Genomic DNA, 16,861 nt, shown 5'->3' on the forward strand with positions numbered 1-16,861 from the left:
TAGGAGTCATTCGTGTCTCCTTTAAAATGCATAGAATGTATTAATGCATCGAATATGCAGAAGGTGTTAGTATCGAATAGGAAGCGTTAGTATTCTCTAGAAATACGTGTACTGTGAATTTATGTACTCCTAACAAGAGTGTACTCCTTAGAAGTGTATGCACTCTTAGAAATGCACAGATAGTTTATTTATCTACTCCTAGAAATGCGTACGAAGCTTGCGTATTCCTAGAAATACGTTAGAAGTGTTATTTTAGAGGAATGCCTAGGAGATGTGCTCAACTCCCTGAAGATAGGTATCGCAAGATGCGCGTGCGTAACCTGAGATACGCGTAGGAGGCATTTGTTTACCTATTTAAATGCGCGGGAGATGTAAGTGCTCCTAGAAATACGTAGGAAGCCTGAAATGCGCAAGAGAGCTTTGAGTCTTGTTTGAAAGTTCCACACGATAAATTACTCCTTAAGCTCTCTAATCTTGGTTTGAATGTTCAACTGTACAAGTGACCGTAGACCTTCCTAAAAAATCTCAAACAGTTTGTACATTTAAAAAAATCTTACTTCTCAATCTCTGAATATACTCAGGTACTCCTCTCCGTTATCGGTACTCCCCCTTCCCCCCATTATTGTTTTTAATCTACACTGCTGGCCACCGTAAATGCAACACCCTGAAGGAAGCATGCAAATAATATGAAATTTACAACATGCATTAGCGGAGGTGAGATATGCAAATGATTAGAATTTCAGCGCAGACGCACATCACGCGCGCCTGTGGCGCCACTTCAAAGCGCTATTTAAGGCTTGGAGCATTCGACGATTTGAAGTACTGCAATTGTGTTTTTCTTGTGGTTTTTTCAAAAAAACGATCAATTATGCCTCGTAGAAAACAGCGATCATCTTTTGATCAAGTATCCGAGTTCGACAGAGGAAGGATAGTGGCCTACCGAGATTGTGGATTATCTTTCAGGGAAATCGGTAGTCGTTTTGGACGAAACCAAACAACTGTAATGCGGATATGTAATCGTTGGATGCAGGAGGGTACGACGGACCGACGTGTTCGATCGCATCCACCTCAGTGCACCACTTCACGTGATGACAGGCGTATTGTGCGTATGGCAGTGACGGATCGCTCAGCCACATCACGAACCATAGCACAGCACATTCAGTCTGTACCGCATCATCCAGTGTCTGCGCATACCATTCGACGCCGTTTACAGCAGAGTGGTCTGTCCGCAAGACGTCCATTGCTTCGTCTACCCTTGACGCAGAACCACAGACGTCTCCGCCGCCAATGGTGCGATGAAAGAAGGATGTGGACGGCACAATGGAATGAAATTGTCTTTACTGACGAGTCACGCTTCTGTCTGCAACACCACGATGGTCGGATTCGAGTCTGGAGACACCGTGGGGAGAGGATGCTGAACAGCTGCGTTATGCACTGCCACACTGGTCCTGCACCGGGTATTATGGTATGGGGCGGTATTGAATATCACTCTCGCACTCCTCTAGTACGCATTGCCGGTACTTTAAAAAGCCAGCGCTACATCTCCGAGGTGTTGGAGCCAGTTGTCCTTCCTTACCTTCAGGGCTTGCCCACAGCCATATTTCAACAGGATAATGCGCGACCACACGTGGCACGCATTGTCCAAAGGTTCTTCGTCAATCGCCAGATTGAATTGCTCTCCTGGCCAGCTCGCTCTCCGGATCTTTCGCCGATAGAAAACATGTGGTCCATGGTTGCTCAACGATTGACCCAGATTACATCCCCAGCTGCCACACCAGATCAACTTTGGCAACGCGTGGAAGCTGCTTGGTCTGCTGTACCCCAAGAACACATCCAAAGTCTCTTTGAATCAATGCCGACGCGTGTGGCAGCGGTGATCTCCAACAATGGCGGCTACTCTGGCTACTGATTTTGGCAGGAACCACACTTCACAGAAGTCTATAAATTTAATCATTTGATGCTTGGTCAACATGTTATCTACAAAATAAATATTGTTGCGATATCTCTTGTCTTTCTTGGTGTTGCAATTTGGGTGGCCAGCAGTGTATATTAACGATTTCCCAGAGGCCCTAAACATCGTTATTCGTGCTCTTTACCCTTTACCGGATAAGCGTAAGTAATGTCATCAATAAGAGCTGTAATGTAGGTCAAGTTATCTGGTATGATTAAGAACGATAAAAAATGATACTGGACCAAAAAAGGGTCAGTTTCTTTATACGCGGGGCGTATGGTCACGAGTATTTTGCTCTGTAAAAACTATGATTGCCCATGACGATTCTCATCACTTTTTTTTTTCACGCTATGAATTCATCATAAACGGGCCTATGAAAGTCTGGTCTGGGGGACGCGCAAGAGATCCCAGCCTAGGAGCCCTGCTACAGGATATGGGAACCATGGACCTCGCCTTCGATTCACAAAAATGAATGAAACTGGGAAGTGGGCTCGCAAAGGCTGAGAATCCTGGTCTAGGGAGACCTGGGATAAACCATTCTTTCCCCCTAATGTAGCCACACACTAGTGGTTACACAGCAACACACTCGTGACCATACGTCCCGCGTTCAAAGAAACCTTTTTATCCTTCTTAATCATGACAGATAACTTGATCCACATTACAGCTCTTATTGACGAATCATCATTACTTACGCTTATCCGGTAAAGGGTATGAGTAATTGGTGCATCGGTGTTAACTAGAGCCTAAGAGGTCGCCCCCTTATCACTTGCACCTCTGCTTGAGTCGCTCCTGCCCCTGACAAATCATCAGATAAAACTGATTCGTGAAATGTCAGACGAATATGTATCGTATAAGGACACCAAGTTCTGAAAAAATATAAATGTCGCCAGCAAACCACTCTGCACTATTGCAGTATTTGGCTGAAAACTTTCTGATCAACTTGGCAAAAGTATTATATCCATTTTCTCAATTTTAAATATGAACTTATCATCCCCCCTCAATGATATCCTTCTCAACTTAGGAAAAGCATATTTCGCAGTTGTTAACCAACAACTACATTTCCATTATTCTCCCCTCCCTCGCGATTCGAGAGAAACGGTGCGCCGCCCCCATTATCGTTATTCATTGAAAAGGGACCCCAACTTCAGTTGAATGCAGGGAATCTAGCGAAAGCTTAATAAATTTGAAATTCATGAACTTACAATAGAGCGGCATTTTGACACTGCACAGAACATTCGAGATATCGACTCTCACTCGCTCTCGAATACTGTAATCGCATCAGAGTGACGAAAGGGGACTGAAGTTTGAATTCGAAATATCACGATATTGGTCATGCATTTATGCTTGTGTTTCCTCCAATGGCGATGCATTTCAAACGCGTAACATACCTGAAATAGTAAAATGGTATCTTTGGTATATTTTGTATTCAAAACAAGGCTTCTCTCTCTCTCTCTCTCTCCGTTCGAACTTGCCCCCACCCCATTTGTACCATGTTTCCCTCTCGTGTCCCCCGCTTCCCTCGTTCAGGACCGTCTCAAGAGCATGTGAGCCCCCGAGCAAAGGGATGTTCAATGGCCCTTATTTGGGTGGAAATATCAGCCTTCTAGGTTTACATACGTACTTTCGAAAATAATGTTACCAGATGTAGGGTAAAAAAAAATACGGGACATTTACAATACCATGGAAAAAATAATAATTCTATCCCGGGAAATACGGGACGCATTTTTCAATTTATGCGCAAGATTGCTCAGCTTCACAGTATCAAAGATGGCAACACTGCAGAAGCTACTGGTCCGCAGACATCATGAGTGAGTGGTCCGCTAAACGAAAAATCTCTTCCGAATAATAATAACAATTTATTTTCCTAAATGCATATTGTCATTAGCTATAATACCCGGAGCTGCCCGGGTTTTCTTGAGTGAGGCTTTTTGGAACACGTGATTTCCCCCTTCTTTCTTTGAGGGACATGCAAACCGTGTCTAAGTTAACCAATATGGCGCCTTCCTGCGCGACTCATGAAAGAAACAAATCTAGATTAAAGAAACGTAGAAATGAATATATATTTTTTGCCCCTTTTTTAAGGAGAGCTAGGTATTTCGATTCCCCCTGAACTTCAAGTTATCCATATCTGCCCGTTTCAGCTTCCAAAAATGTTTAGTTAAAGCTGTGGAATTTTTTCGATGTACTTTATATATGGGCTCATAATTAATATTAAAACAACTTAAATCATATGAATTTATGCAGTTTAATATTAAAAGACAATACGGAGAGACATTAATTTTCATGCTTGAGAAGATATAAATAAACGGTTGAAATCAATGTTATTGCATGAATATCTAACTCAAAAGTAGGTCCGGCTACTTCATATTTGATTTTCTGGGCTAAGCGAACTCAATATTTCAAAAATCGAGAATTCAATACAATTTTTAAAATTATTGATGTGGTGTGGAAAACCCCACTAAATTTCCGCATTTCTATAGTAAAATCGGCAATTTTCACACTGATTTCTATGAGGGATCATCCTTTGCCTGAGCCTCAAAGTGATGCTGATGATGCTTATGACGTCTATTCAAAAAGCTTCATTACTGGGTGGAATGAAAAAGTGACAATACGTCTCAAACGCATTGCTGGGAAACCACGGTAACCAAAATAAACGGTGCGATAGTGATTGTTGAGGCCCCAAAACCATTGTTGCCTGACAGTTTTTCCGCCCATTTCGGGCATTTGCCCTGCTTTGGCAACAATAGATCTAAATACAAGATATACGGAAAACTGGATGTTGTGAAGATATTTATTATTTGAGATGTTAATTTTTTAAGGAAGGAAAAAACTCATCTCTGCCTCTACCGGGAGTCGAACCCGGGTCCCTCGATTCATGTCATATATATAGCCCTCTGGTGGCTCGTCGTCTATGAGCTATTAGCTGATCGGTTTCACCATCCATTGCACGGTTCCGTTCGGCATATATACGCTCTAGCGAAGGAAAATCTCTATCTCCTCTGTAGCTTAGTGGTCAGAGCGCTCGTCCGGCAATCGAGGGACCCGGGTTCGACTCCCGGTAGAGGCAGAGATGAGTTTTTTCCTTCCTTAAAAAATTAACATTTCAAATAATAAATATCTTCACAACATCCAGTTTTCCGTATATCTTGTATTAACAAGTGGAGAGCGACATTCATGTCATAAATAGATCTAAAATTAGAGAACACACACACACAGATAGACAGACAGACAGAAAATCAATTTTATATACATAGATTTAGAAGAGTGATATACCACCAGCAGGGCCGTACACATGGGGCAAACATTATTTTGAAGCCCCCCACAACTTTAAAATTCGATAATTTTGTAACGCTGTTCTTCGTTTCTACCTAAAACAGCCGCCCCCTAAATAAATTTTGCCGTCCGGGACAGTTGTCCTTCCCCCACTCGCTCTAGTTCCTGCCCTGCCACCAAGAGATGCAAAAAACCATAAAAACAATTAAAACTGTAATCAAACCTTATAGAGCCCACCACTGTTGATTCTGTGTCTTTATCGATAGACACGTGTGGAGGTTTGAAGAGGCATTCCTGTTTGAATGAACATTTTCAGAAAAGTTTTGCAAAAGATATTTGCAACTAAGAAGTATAAGTATACTCTGAATAGTTTTCCCCCTAAGAATCAAGCAACGAAATTGATTATGAAATAGTTAAAACAAAATATCTTCACATAAATTCACGTGGTTTTTCTTAGAATATATTCAGTAAAAGATAAGAAATTTTCAGGTGTCAAATTGACTGGCGACGTTTTTTCGCTACTGGTCCCGCGGACCACCACAATTTTTTTTCTCGGTGGTCCGATTGTTTAATCACTGGTCTCGGACCAGCGGGCCACCAATGATTCCGAACGTTGATTAATATTCGGTGGGGTCAAAATGGCACCACGGTGCCAGTTACACACAGAATTTTCACAACGGAGGTTAAGGGTTAGGATATCTCAGGGCCAGCGAAATCCATCAGTAATATTTCACAAAAACAACGGAACAGATTCCTGTGCGAGTTTGTGACCTATCCCATGAATCTGGTGTCTCAATTAATATTTCTGTGGCCTGTCCCATGAATCTGGTGCCTGAATTAAAATTTCTGTGGCCTGTCCCATGAATCTGGTGTCTCAATTAATATTTCTGTGGCCTGTCCCATGAATCTGATGCCTCAATTAATATTTCTGTGGCCTGTTCCATGAATCTGGTGCCTCAATTAATATTTCTGTGGCCTGTTTCATGAATCTAGAGCCTGAATTATAATTTCTGTGGCCTGTCCCATGAATCTGGTGCCTGAATTAATATTTCTGTGGCCTGTCCCATGAATCTAGTGCCTGAATTTAAATTTCTGTGGCCTGTCCCATGAATCTAGTGCTTGAATTAAAAGTTCTGTGGCCTGTCCCATGAATCTGGTGCCTGAATTTAAATTTCTGTGGCCTGTCCCATGAATCTAGTGCCTGAATTAAAATTTCTGTGGCCTGTCCCATGAATCTAGTGCCTGAATTTAAATTTCTGTGGCCTATCCCATGAATCTGGTGCCTGAATTAAAATTTCTGTGGCCTGTCCCATGAATCTAGGGCCTGAATTTAAATTTCTGTGGCCTGTCCCATGAATCTGGTGCCTGAATTAAAATTTCTTTGTTAACTTGAAAGAGTTTTTTAATACAGTCGACGCCGCTTATTAGAATCACGGATAATGTTATCGTTCCGGTATTGTTATCGCTTTTGCACAGAACGGGACGGACCGATGTCATAACATGAGGGGGAGGAATTCGATTTTTGATATCGGGACTTCGGGTAATGCTATCATTTTTTTTCCCATCGAAACTTTTTTTGCGAATTCCGAAGCTAGGGTTTGACCGAACTTAATTTTTTTTCCTGTAAGTTATCGTTATTAGGCTGCAAGACTATGTAGGAAGCCAGAAGGTGCTCTTCCCCTCCCTTGTTGAAAGCATTTCCGTACTTCATGGCGTGATCGGCCCGTGGTATTCGTTTTGATCCATGTGCGTGTGGAATTGCTTTTTGCTATGGCAAAAACATATATCCTAGAGTGAAGGCAAATGTTATGACGAAGAAAAAAAAAGCGCTTTCCTTTTCAGTTCTTGATCAGTTTCTTTCAGTTGATTTCAGATGCAAATTCATTTTTCTGAAAGACTTTCTCAAGGGATCTATAAAACGTCTTGTGTACATTAAAAAAATATCGTAATCCCTGATACACATTAGACAGTTCCATATTCTAACGCCACGCAATGACCAAATAACAAAAATGCAGAATTTTAGCTTAAACGGGGGAAAAAAAGTCCCGTTTTAGAATGGGATAAAAAAAATTGAAACGAACCAATTATATGGTTCAAAACAGTTTTATCGATACCCGTTTACCGTACGTCCTTTTAGACCAAACGGGGTGTATGGTCACCACAAACGGGACTTTTCGGATATAGTTATCAGAAACCCTTATTCGCGATGTGATCACATTTATGTATCCGACTACGTTTGAATCGTCATTTTGGAAGAAACTATGAATTTTCATTTTTTTAAATTTTTTTATATGTGAAAGCCCTATTATTTTATAATTCCAAGAGGCCTTATTTTTCGTATATACCGTTTAGAATCCAAGTTACGTCCACTTTAGTGTTGCGAATTTACATACAAGTAATACGTGAATGAAAACTTTAAGCGTGTTTTATACGGAGGATGTTATTTTTGGCATTTTACTGGCATTTTAAAACGATATTCTCTGCTACATATTTTTTTGAGATTTTGAATCAAAATCTAAGATGTGTCACATACATTTTCAAAAAGTTCATGTGGGTACATTAACAAATTTGAGTGTAACTTATGAGCATGCCATACAATCCTTTATTTTTGTTTCATAACCAACACCATTACATGCTAAATGTACCGTGAAAATAACAAAACATTCCATTCACAGAATTTTTTGCAATCGTGTTTCGAATATTATATGAATTTTGCTTAAAGTTTGACGTGAAAGTGACTTTTTTCATAGAAAGTGACATAGGTAGTCCAAAATCTATTCTTGTTTTTATCATTTTGGGGGACACTTTCTATCAAAAATTTTTTTATCAAAGTTCACTCCAGTGCAATTTTCAAGAAAAGTGACAACAAAGGTAGTCGAATATCTTAAGCGCGACGTGAACTGTAAAAATTATGCGATGTCTGATTATTTCAATCATTTCTCTTGCAGGTAGGTGCACCAACGTATGTTCCATCCCACACCAAACGCCAATGGATCATCTTGGAGAAAAGGCTCTCCACGCACAACGGTTTCTGCTCCTCCTTCTCTCTTGTGATGGACGTCCATAACTCCTTCTCAATTTCAAGGCCCCCTAAATGAAGAGGTATTTTCCTCTCAAACTTTGGAACAATTCCAGGACGTTTTAACTTCCGTGAAGAGAGCCGCTGACTTTGAACTCAAGAAGAAGGAGAAAACTTAATTTTTAAAACTGCTGCCATTTTTCCCACACGGGGACAGAGAAGAAAACAGTGTTTTGAAGTGATAAAAGGTGCCCCTAGAAAACAAATTGTCTACGTTATTATTAAGTTTACAACATTTTCGGACGACTTAAAAGTTCGTGCCATTTGCGGCATTCGGACAGACGAGACAATAAAAATTTCTTGAATGTCTTTAGCTGCTGAATTAATGCGATTGTCAGAACAACAGATTTGACTTGGCACGTCCTTCGTAAACATCTAAATGGTTTTACATTGTGGCGTGGAGTGTTGCCATCGCGTGCGTCGCAAGATAAACGTTGGCTCGTAACGAACGTATTATCTTCATTTTTAGATTGGACGAGCTTTTGAACATCCATCATGCACCGTAAATTTCCTGATACAGGAGATTTACGTTGGCCTATCATAGATGAAGACTCTGTATCTTGGTACACGCAGACCACAAACCATTTATAGAATATCCGTGATCTTCTGATGCGCCTGATCATGGCCACGGAGTCCAAGACGAATAAACACAGTTCTAAGAGTAGTTACAAAGGGCCGTACGTCATGCCTCACCACAGAGACAGGATACGAATACCCTTAGAGCCCCTGAAAGACAGCCACGCCATGGACCCTAAGGAAAAGATATTCCTCGAGGCCGCCGAGAGAGGCGACAAGGCGACGATGGCACGTTGCCTGCTCCCGCCGAACTCGGTGAACGTGAACTGCACCGACATCCTGGGTCGCAGTGCCATACAGATAGCCGCCGACAACGAGAATGTCGAGATAGTCGAGCTGCTCCTGCAGCAGGACGAGGTGAAGATCGGCGATGCCTTGCTGTACGCGATCCGGGAAGGAGTGTACAAGATCGTCGAGATGCTGATAAACCACCCGAGCATCACCAGCGAGATGTTGGCCAACGACTGGGCGAAGGCCAAGTCGCCGGGGGAGGAAAGCTCCGACTATTCGCCGGATATTTCACCGGTGATCCTGGCGGCTCACTGCAACCAGTTCGAGATTCTTCAGCTGCTCCTGACGCATGGAGCGATCATCGATAAGCCGCACCCTTTGTCCTGCACCTGCTCTAAGTGTCAGGAAGGTATCCACACAGACAGCCTAAGATATTCCCTGAGAAGGATACATACTTACAGAGCATTGGCGAGTCCGGCTTGGATTTCACTCACCAGTGAGGATCCGATCCTCACGGCATTCAAGGTGAGTTGTTCAACTCCATCCACAAATTAAACTAACTAACTAAAGTTTGACAAGCTTTCCGCCTCCGAATAAAACTGGCAGTTTCTTTTGTTATTCGGTATACTGAAAACGGACTTGACAATAAAAAAGCTGAATTGACCACCGTTTTACCTGAAATTGAACATTTAACCACTTCACGTACAATCTTTCGGCAAAAAAAATTGAGTAATCTCTATTTTAGGAATCGGCGATAAATCTGGTAACCTCGTCCTAAGTTAACCACACGTTGGAAAACGGAAAGGGGAAAAATGTAGAAGGAAAAGAAGTATAATCGATATAAGGATAAGAGAGTTTTTTTTACAATATTTTTTCACCTTCACCCCCTACTTGTTCTCTTTCGCTCTTACATGCATATAGTAGAAATATACATTACACATGAGAGGAAAAAAAACAGAAATATAGAAGGAAAGAAAACATAACTTCGGTTCAGTTAACGCATTAGCCTACCCGGGCACTGCCGGGGGCCTCACAAAAATGAGACCCGGTTGAAATTTTTTAGAATTTGCCAATAGAGCCTTAGAAAAATCACTTGGGCCGGGGAGCCCATGATGCTCTAAAGACGGCCCTGCTTCAGTTGATATGGTTACTATAAAACTATTCGATGGTGAAGAGAGAGGGAAAAAACGCGCGCGTAGAGAACTTGTTTGAATTTATTCCATTGGCGATCGTAACCAATATTGCGTCCTTGATCATAAAGGGGTTAATACACATATCATAACAAGATACAATATGTTGAAACAAAACATAAGTACAGGGCATCCATAATTAAAAGAACCTATTTTAAAGTAGCCTACAGGCGAAACCAGTCATCAGAAAAGTGTGAAATTTTGTGGAGGACTTCATGAAGTAATGAGAATTTGTTACAGGGAAAAAAATTAGTTGCACATTTCGCCACCCGAGGGCGTTTTATTAAGAAATGACACAATTAGGCAAACGTTTACAATTTTAACAATTGTTAAACACTTTTACAATTGTTACTGCAACAAAACATGTTCTACATGATGACCATCGTTTCAGGATACCATGTGAAATCGCAACATGGCATGTTTTACGACTGACCGAAGTGTGTGACCGAAGGAAATGTTCAGCATGTGACGTGAAATTCTGCCTTTAAGGTCAGGTAAAGTTCTTTGATTGTCACGACTTACCCCAGACGCTTCAAATGCCCCCAAAGCCAAAAATCGCGTGGATTAAGGTCCGGGGATCGGGGAGGCCATAGATTAGAGAGGAGCCGGCTGATGACACGTTCTTCTGTAAAAGGTGGAGCTCCACACATTGCTGAGTGACATCACATAAATTTACATGTTTAATATAATAATAATCACATAAATTTACTTCATGAAGTCCTCCACAAAATTTCGCACTTTTCTGATGACTGGTTTCGCCTGTAGGCTACTGTAAAATAGGGTCTTTTAATTATGGACGCCCTGTAGATAGAAAACAAAATAGATACAGAAGAAAGCAACACAAATATATAAAACTTCACCAATACATCGAGGGGCTAACGTTAATAAGAAACTGCAGGAATTCGCCGACCGAACTGTTAGTGCACCAACCCCTTCTTTTGTCTGCGTCCTGCGATCTTGTTTACGCGGCTACAAGTACCGTTTTAACGACATTCACGGTTTTTTACTGCGCCGATCATTTTTTGCAATGCATAAAAGTGAGTGTTGCCATTCGAATTTCTCGAAATTTTGTTGGTGTAACCGCAACCGCGAGAGCTAGAGCTCTCATTCTCGAGTACATACTCGGAAACACCTTTGTCTCGAACTTCATTCGCATTTGTTGGTTGATTTTTGCGGCCGCTAAGGGCTCTTACATCGATAGAATGCAATTTTTCCAGAAGTTACTGGCAGCTAATTCTACGTCAGTTATTGTCGCAAAACATCTTTGAAAAAGTTATTTTCTTCAGATCTTCATAAAGTTTGAAATGACCTGCTGATATCCATGGGCTGCGTGAAAAGAGCGCATTTGGTGGTAAGAACTGTACTATGATGAGATATAATTCTTCAACCAAATTATATCGGGGGAAAAAAATTGTAATCTCAGACTTAGGGGCCGTTCAAGTATTACATCATCATCGATGGGGGGGGGGATTTCTGATTTGCTGACTTTTGATGACAGTGGGGGAGGGGAGTTCAGATAATAGTTACGTCATCAACCATCCTTTATGAAAATATGCGTTAGGATTCAGAGGGGCAGATCTGATGACGAAATTTTGCTGACAAGGGGGGGGGGAGAGGGGGTCAAAAATGGCTAAAAATTTGCTTACGTAATACTTGAACGGCCCCTTATGGAATATTCTTCTTCGGGGATTTAGATTGTATTGCGTGTTCGTAAACCGGGATCAGTTCGTTACCGAATCATTTTTTTGTTGTTCGTAAGACAAATTGTTCGCAAACCAAGACATCCGTTAATCGGGGGTTGGCTGTATATTCAATAATAAGAACAAAACAAATGACAATAAAAGAAACAGAAAGAAAAGAAATTTATGAAAAAAATTGAAAAAGGATGAAAAAATTAAAAAGATGCCGCGAAAGAAAGTGCTCATGCGCATTATATCATGGCATGAAATTCCGAAGTCACGATGGGGATGTTGCCAAAACCATTCGGAATTGCATATCTTCGTGTCGGGCGCTATTTCCATGGTTGTCCAGTGTTTTATAAGAGAAATAGCGAAATCTCTCCCAAGTTTTTTCCAATGATGACGACGATATTTTTGTTTCTTTTCCGACAGCTGTCCTGGGAGCTCGAGCACCTGGCTCTGAGGGAGAACGAATTCAAGGAGATCTACCTCGTCCTGAGCAACCAGTGCAAGAAGTACTCGTGCGACTTGTTGGATCTGTGCCGTAGCACCGAAGAGGTCATCGCTGTCCTGAACCGTAGGAACGCCGATTCTTCTTCCGATTCAGAAGCCGACGAAGACGACTCCAACGGCCAGTCCGAGAAGCTGCACCTGGCTCGATTGAAAATGGCCCTCAAATATGAACAGAAACAGGTTCTCTATTCACCCCACATCAATTTTATATGCAGCAGAGTTTATTTATAGCATTAGATGTTTAGCTGTTCATGTTTTGAAAACTCTCTTGTCAAATAATATTTCTGAAGTCTGTACTTTCTTATAAGCGAGTGGTTCCCGAAGTTTCGTCCTCCGTGATTACCTTGGAAAACTTGTCAAAGGAATGCTCCCTCTCCTCTGTCACTCATGAGCCCTTTACCCTAACTTTCATTCACACGTAGGTTAAGGTTTCATTTACTCTTGCTTTCCTTACGATATTCCTCATTTATCTGTAGGTCCATAGCATGGGCGGAGATACGGGGGGGAGACGTCAAACATGCAGTCGACAGATCTAATGTATATGATGTATATGCATACATATGAATTGACATCATCGTTTCCCCCCCCCAAGTAATAATGACCGTGCCCCCCCCAGACTTCCAAGTCCATCTCCGCCTATGGTCCATAGAAATTCAAAAAAAGTCCCTTACCCCAATGGTCCTACACCCTTGGGTTTTGTCCAGTCCTAATTTAAAACGGACCTTTTGCCATCATAGTCATAACCCATCGGCTTTTTTACTCCCAGTCCTAATTTAAAACGGATCTCTTGCTCCAATGTGATCCTTTTCATTCTTGATTTTTTTACCCCAGGCCCCCACACCCATTTACCCATAGGTCTTTCCCCCTGGATCTCATTATCCCACGACACAATTTATTAAGTTACGTCTTGGCAACTCGTCCTGGGCTGTGCGGTAATCTTCCGTGTCCGTGATTGACGGTGACTTCCATGAACCTAGGTACCTGTGAGGTATTCCGAAATGACCCTTCTTACTTGGGGTTCACTGCTATGGAGGGTACAAGAGTGAAAAGTCTTTAGAAATCCTCTCAAGATGGCCACCGTTCATTACTCTGGCCGCTTTGTGGTCGTGGTGTCAGACTCGCATCGCGAGGTCTCCACGCGGTGCTCATGAATCGTCATCGGACCAGACTCTGCCGCAGGGCAAGAATATCTAAATTTAAAGTTATGAGGTCATCTATTCTTTGATTTCAAGGTGGAAGGGGGGGGGGCTGTAGAACAGAAAGAAAAGGGACTGAAAGGGCATCTAAAAGAGAAGATCAGAATCAGGCACACTTCATCAAACTGGTGAGGAAACGGCGCTATTTTGACTGGAGGATGAATCGTGAAAGGATGAAACGATACCTAGCCGTCAATGAGTAGCCAACTGTTGTCATTTTTAATCATTTTGTGTGGCTTCAATAATTGAATGATGATATTCTTTCTTTTTGGGTGAGGTGATCCAAACAATCTTTTTCGCAATTGCACAACAATTCGTTTCCGCTTTGGCGTCTTCAGCATGGTTTGACATTCTTTAAAATAGCCAAGACAAAATACGTAAGAAGACGACGTAAGGACAAAAATCAATTTGCGGAAAGATGGCAAATTCAGCAAATAATTGTTATTCCTGGAGAATTCTACTTCGTGTCTCTGGATAACGAAATAGTAGACCCTCTTCCCAAGGGGGGCGTTCAGAAATCTATTGTCGTCCTCGAAAGACTCACTGTACAAGAGAATCAATGAATATGTATCAATATATGTTGAAATGTAATCAATCAATATATGTTGCCCTCGAACTGATGCATCTATTTATATTATCTTTCTTTCGCTCAGTTTGTAGCCCACCCGAACTGCCAGCAACTTCTGACATCCATCTGGTACGAAGGGTTCCCAGTTTGGCGCAGAAGGAACGGATTGATCAAGATTCTGCTGTGCTGTGGTGTCATCGCATGCATTCCGGCAATATCCCTCTTCTACCTGTTGTGTCCGAGATCGAAGCTGGGGATATTAGTTCGATCCCCTTTCATGAAATTCATCTACCACAGGTAAGACGCACCTTTCACACATTTCTACGAATACAATCAGTCTCTTTTCCCCTCGTCCGATCACTCTCGTACCCAAAACGAGTTTTATCCTACATCACACAGTCGCCAGTCATCAAGCTTTGACTCAGATGGATCCGAAAAGTCTGCAAAGCTCATCGGGGCTCTGCAACTCCCCATAGGAACTAGGGAGGTTAGGCGCGTGAATTCCTTTGACTTTCTGTTCATCGGGTGGAACCCCGGGAGTCATTAGGTAGGTCCTCGCTATTCGTGAGATTTTCTGGATTTTCGAGTAATTTGGACGAGTTGACAATTGACGGGCAAAAATCAGACAAGGCGTTCCTGATGAGTTAGTGGCTCTTGAGGATCCACCTTTCGTCTGAAAAATTAGAGAGGTTTGCGTCAAGCCTCATGACTCATGTGGACGATGCAGGCTCTCTTGAGGATTCACATCTTTCTGTACGTCGAAGAGGTTTTTTTGACGTCTCACAAGTCATGTGGATGGCGCTGCCTCTTGAGAAATCACCTCTTGTCGCAGAGGTTTCATATCTCATCGAAGAGGTTTCCGTCCTCCTCACCATTTGTGTGGATAGTACAGACTTTGAGATAGTACAGGTCTTTTGATTTGTACTATCAACCTCTTATCTGCACATTGGAAGATATACGTCTACTCACGAATCTTACGTAGACGGCAAAGGCTTGAGTATCTACCTCTCGTATGTACATCGAAAAGGTTTGCATTGCGTCAAGCTTCACGAGTCATGTGAACGGTGCAGGATCTTGAGGATCCACCCCTCCACCCTCTAAGTGTCAGGCTTGATGTAAAGCTTTTCGTTAGTCCTATCGAGTCACTTGGACAGCGGAGTTTCTGAGGGGTCCGCATCTTGTCTGTCCATGGAAGAGGCTTGCGTTTCGTCTAGCCTCGAGAATCACGTGGACGGTGCAGGCTGTTAAGGATCCGCCTTTCGCCTGTTCATCGAAGAAACTTGCTTTGCGCCAAGTCTTACGACTCATGTGAAAGGCGCAAGCTCTCGGGGATCCACGTGTGCATTGAAGACGTTGGTTCAAACGCCACGAGTCATGTGCACGGCCCAAACTATTGACAATCTATCCACCTCTTCTATGAAATCGAAGAGGTTGGCGTCAAGCCTATCAAGTCATGTGAACGGCGCAGAGTCTTACTATATCTGTTGAATGCTTCTTTGGTGATCGATTCTTTGAATCTTTTAGTGCCGAGGCCTGACTGGTGAGTAGAGTAATATCGACGGAGACCAAATGAGCAAAATCAGAAGATAGACGTGTCTAAGTGACAAACGTTAACCAGACGAGTACGAGGCTGACTTTCGACTAGAAAAAAGCGTCCAAATAAAGCGTGGACCTCAGACACGTGATTCATATTGCAAGGGGTTGTATAGGTATCAAAATAAAATAAAAATAACTTTTATACGGACACCCTGTCCTCGAAAATCCAATTACAAAGTCGTTTCCTGTCTCTTCTGATTCCAACAAAAAAAAATTCAACATTTACTTGTAAGTGCAATATTCACTGAGATATTTGAATTTAAAAATTTGTGAAAAAAAGCATGATGGAAAGCTTTGTCAGTTAGTTTTTGCTGGAATTGTTTTTCGTTGGCCTCAGGAGACACAGGGCAGCACCTTTCTAATTGTATTTTTGAGAACAGGGTGTCCGTATAAAAGTTATTTTTTTTTTATTTTGATACCTCTACAACCCCTTGCAATACGAATGACGTATCTGAGGTCCACAGGAGGCTTTGTTCCTGATTGGAAGTATGACTCTAGGATCAACGGTTCACCAGCAAAATGGCAAAATGTGGCCTAGGGACTCTCCTTACTATATCCCCGTACAATATATAACTATCGTTACGATTCTCTCATAAAGGGGTCACGTTTTAAAAATAGAATTAAAAAAAGTAGAAACGATTGAACATTTTGCAACCAATTATGTGGGAAAGAAAAACAGTTGTATCAGTTTACCAATATCTGTTTACCATACGTCCCGTCCAACGAAACGGGATTTGTGATCATCTTACAAACGGAACTTTTCGGATATAGTTATCATTTGGTTATTATTATCAGAAATCCCCGATGTGATCATATTAAGCGGCGTTGACTGTATTAGGAAGAATGAACATCTACGATACCGGCTTTTCAACGGAATGAATATGTTGATATTGTCTATGAGCAAAAAATGTGAGAAATATCGATGAAATGAAAAGGGGGTGGAATGAATGTTCTTTTGAAATGAGTAAATGGCGGATAAAAGTGGGAATGAGTTCAGTGATCAATACAC

At 41.9% G+C, this 16,861-nt stretch overlaps 1 protein-coding gene across 1 annotated transcript in view; it reads left to right on the forward strand.

The window, feature by feature from the left end:
• LOC149070048 (transient-receptor-potential-like protein) overlaps nt 1–16,861 on the forward strand; it is a 142,655-nt gene that overhangs the window by 98,034 nt on the left and 27,760 nt on the right. The window contains exons 2-4 of the mRNA XM_089249747.1: nt 8,173–9,635; nt 12,412–12,672; nt 14,342–14,553. Coding sequence (XP_089105873.1) covers nt 8,913–9,635; nt 12,412–12,672; nt 14,342–14,553 — 1,196 coding nt within the window. The 5' untranslated portion in view covers nt 8,173–8,912. The remainder of the gene's footprint in view (nt 1–8,172; nt 9,636–12,411; nt 12,673–14,341; nt 14,554–16,861) is intronic.

Source organism: Pholcus phalangioides, unplaced genomic scaffold (genome assembly GCF_987345545.1).
Source record: "Pholcus phalangioides strain wild (caught in Gottingen) unplaced genomic scaffold, Ppha-v1.0 ptg000022l_1, whole genome shotgun sequence".
Lineage (NCBI taxonomy): Eukaryota > Metazoa > Arthropoda > Arachnida > Araneae > Pholcidae > Pholcus > Pholcus phalangioides.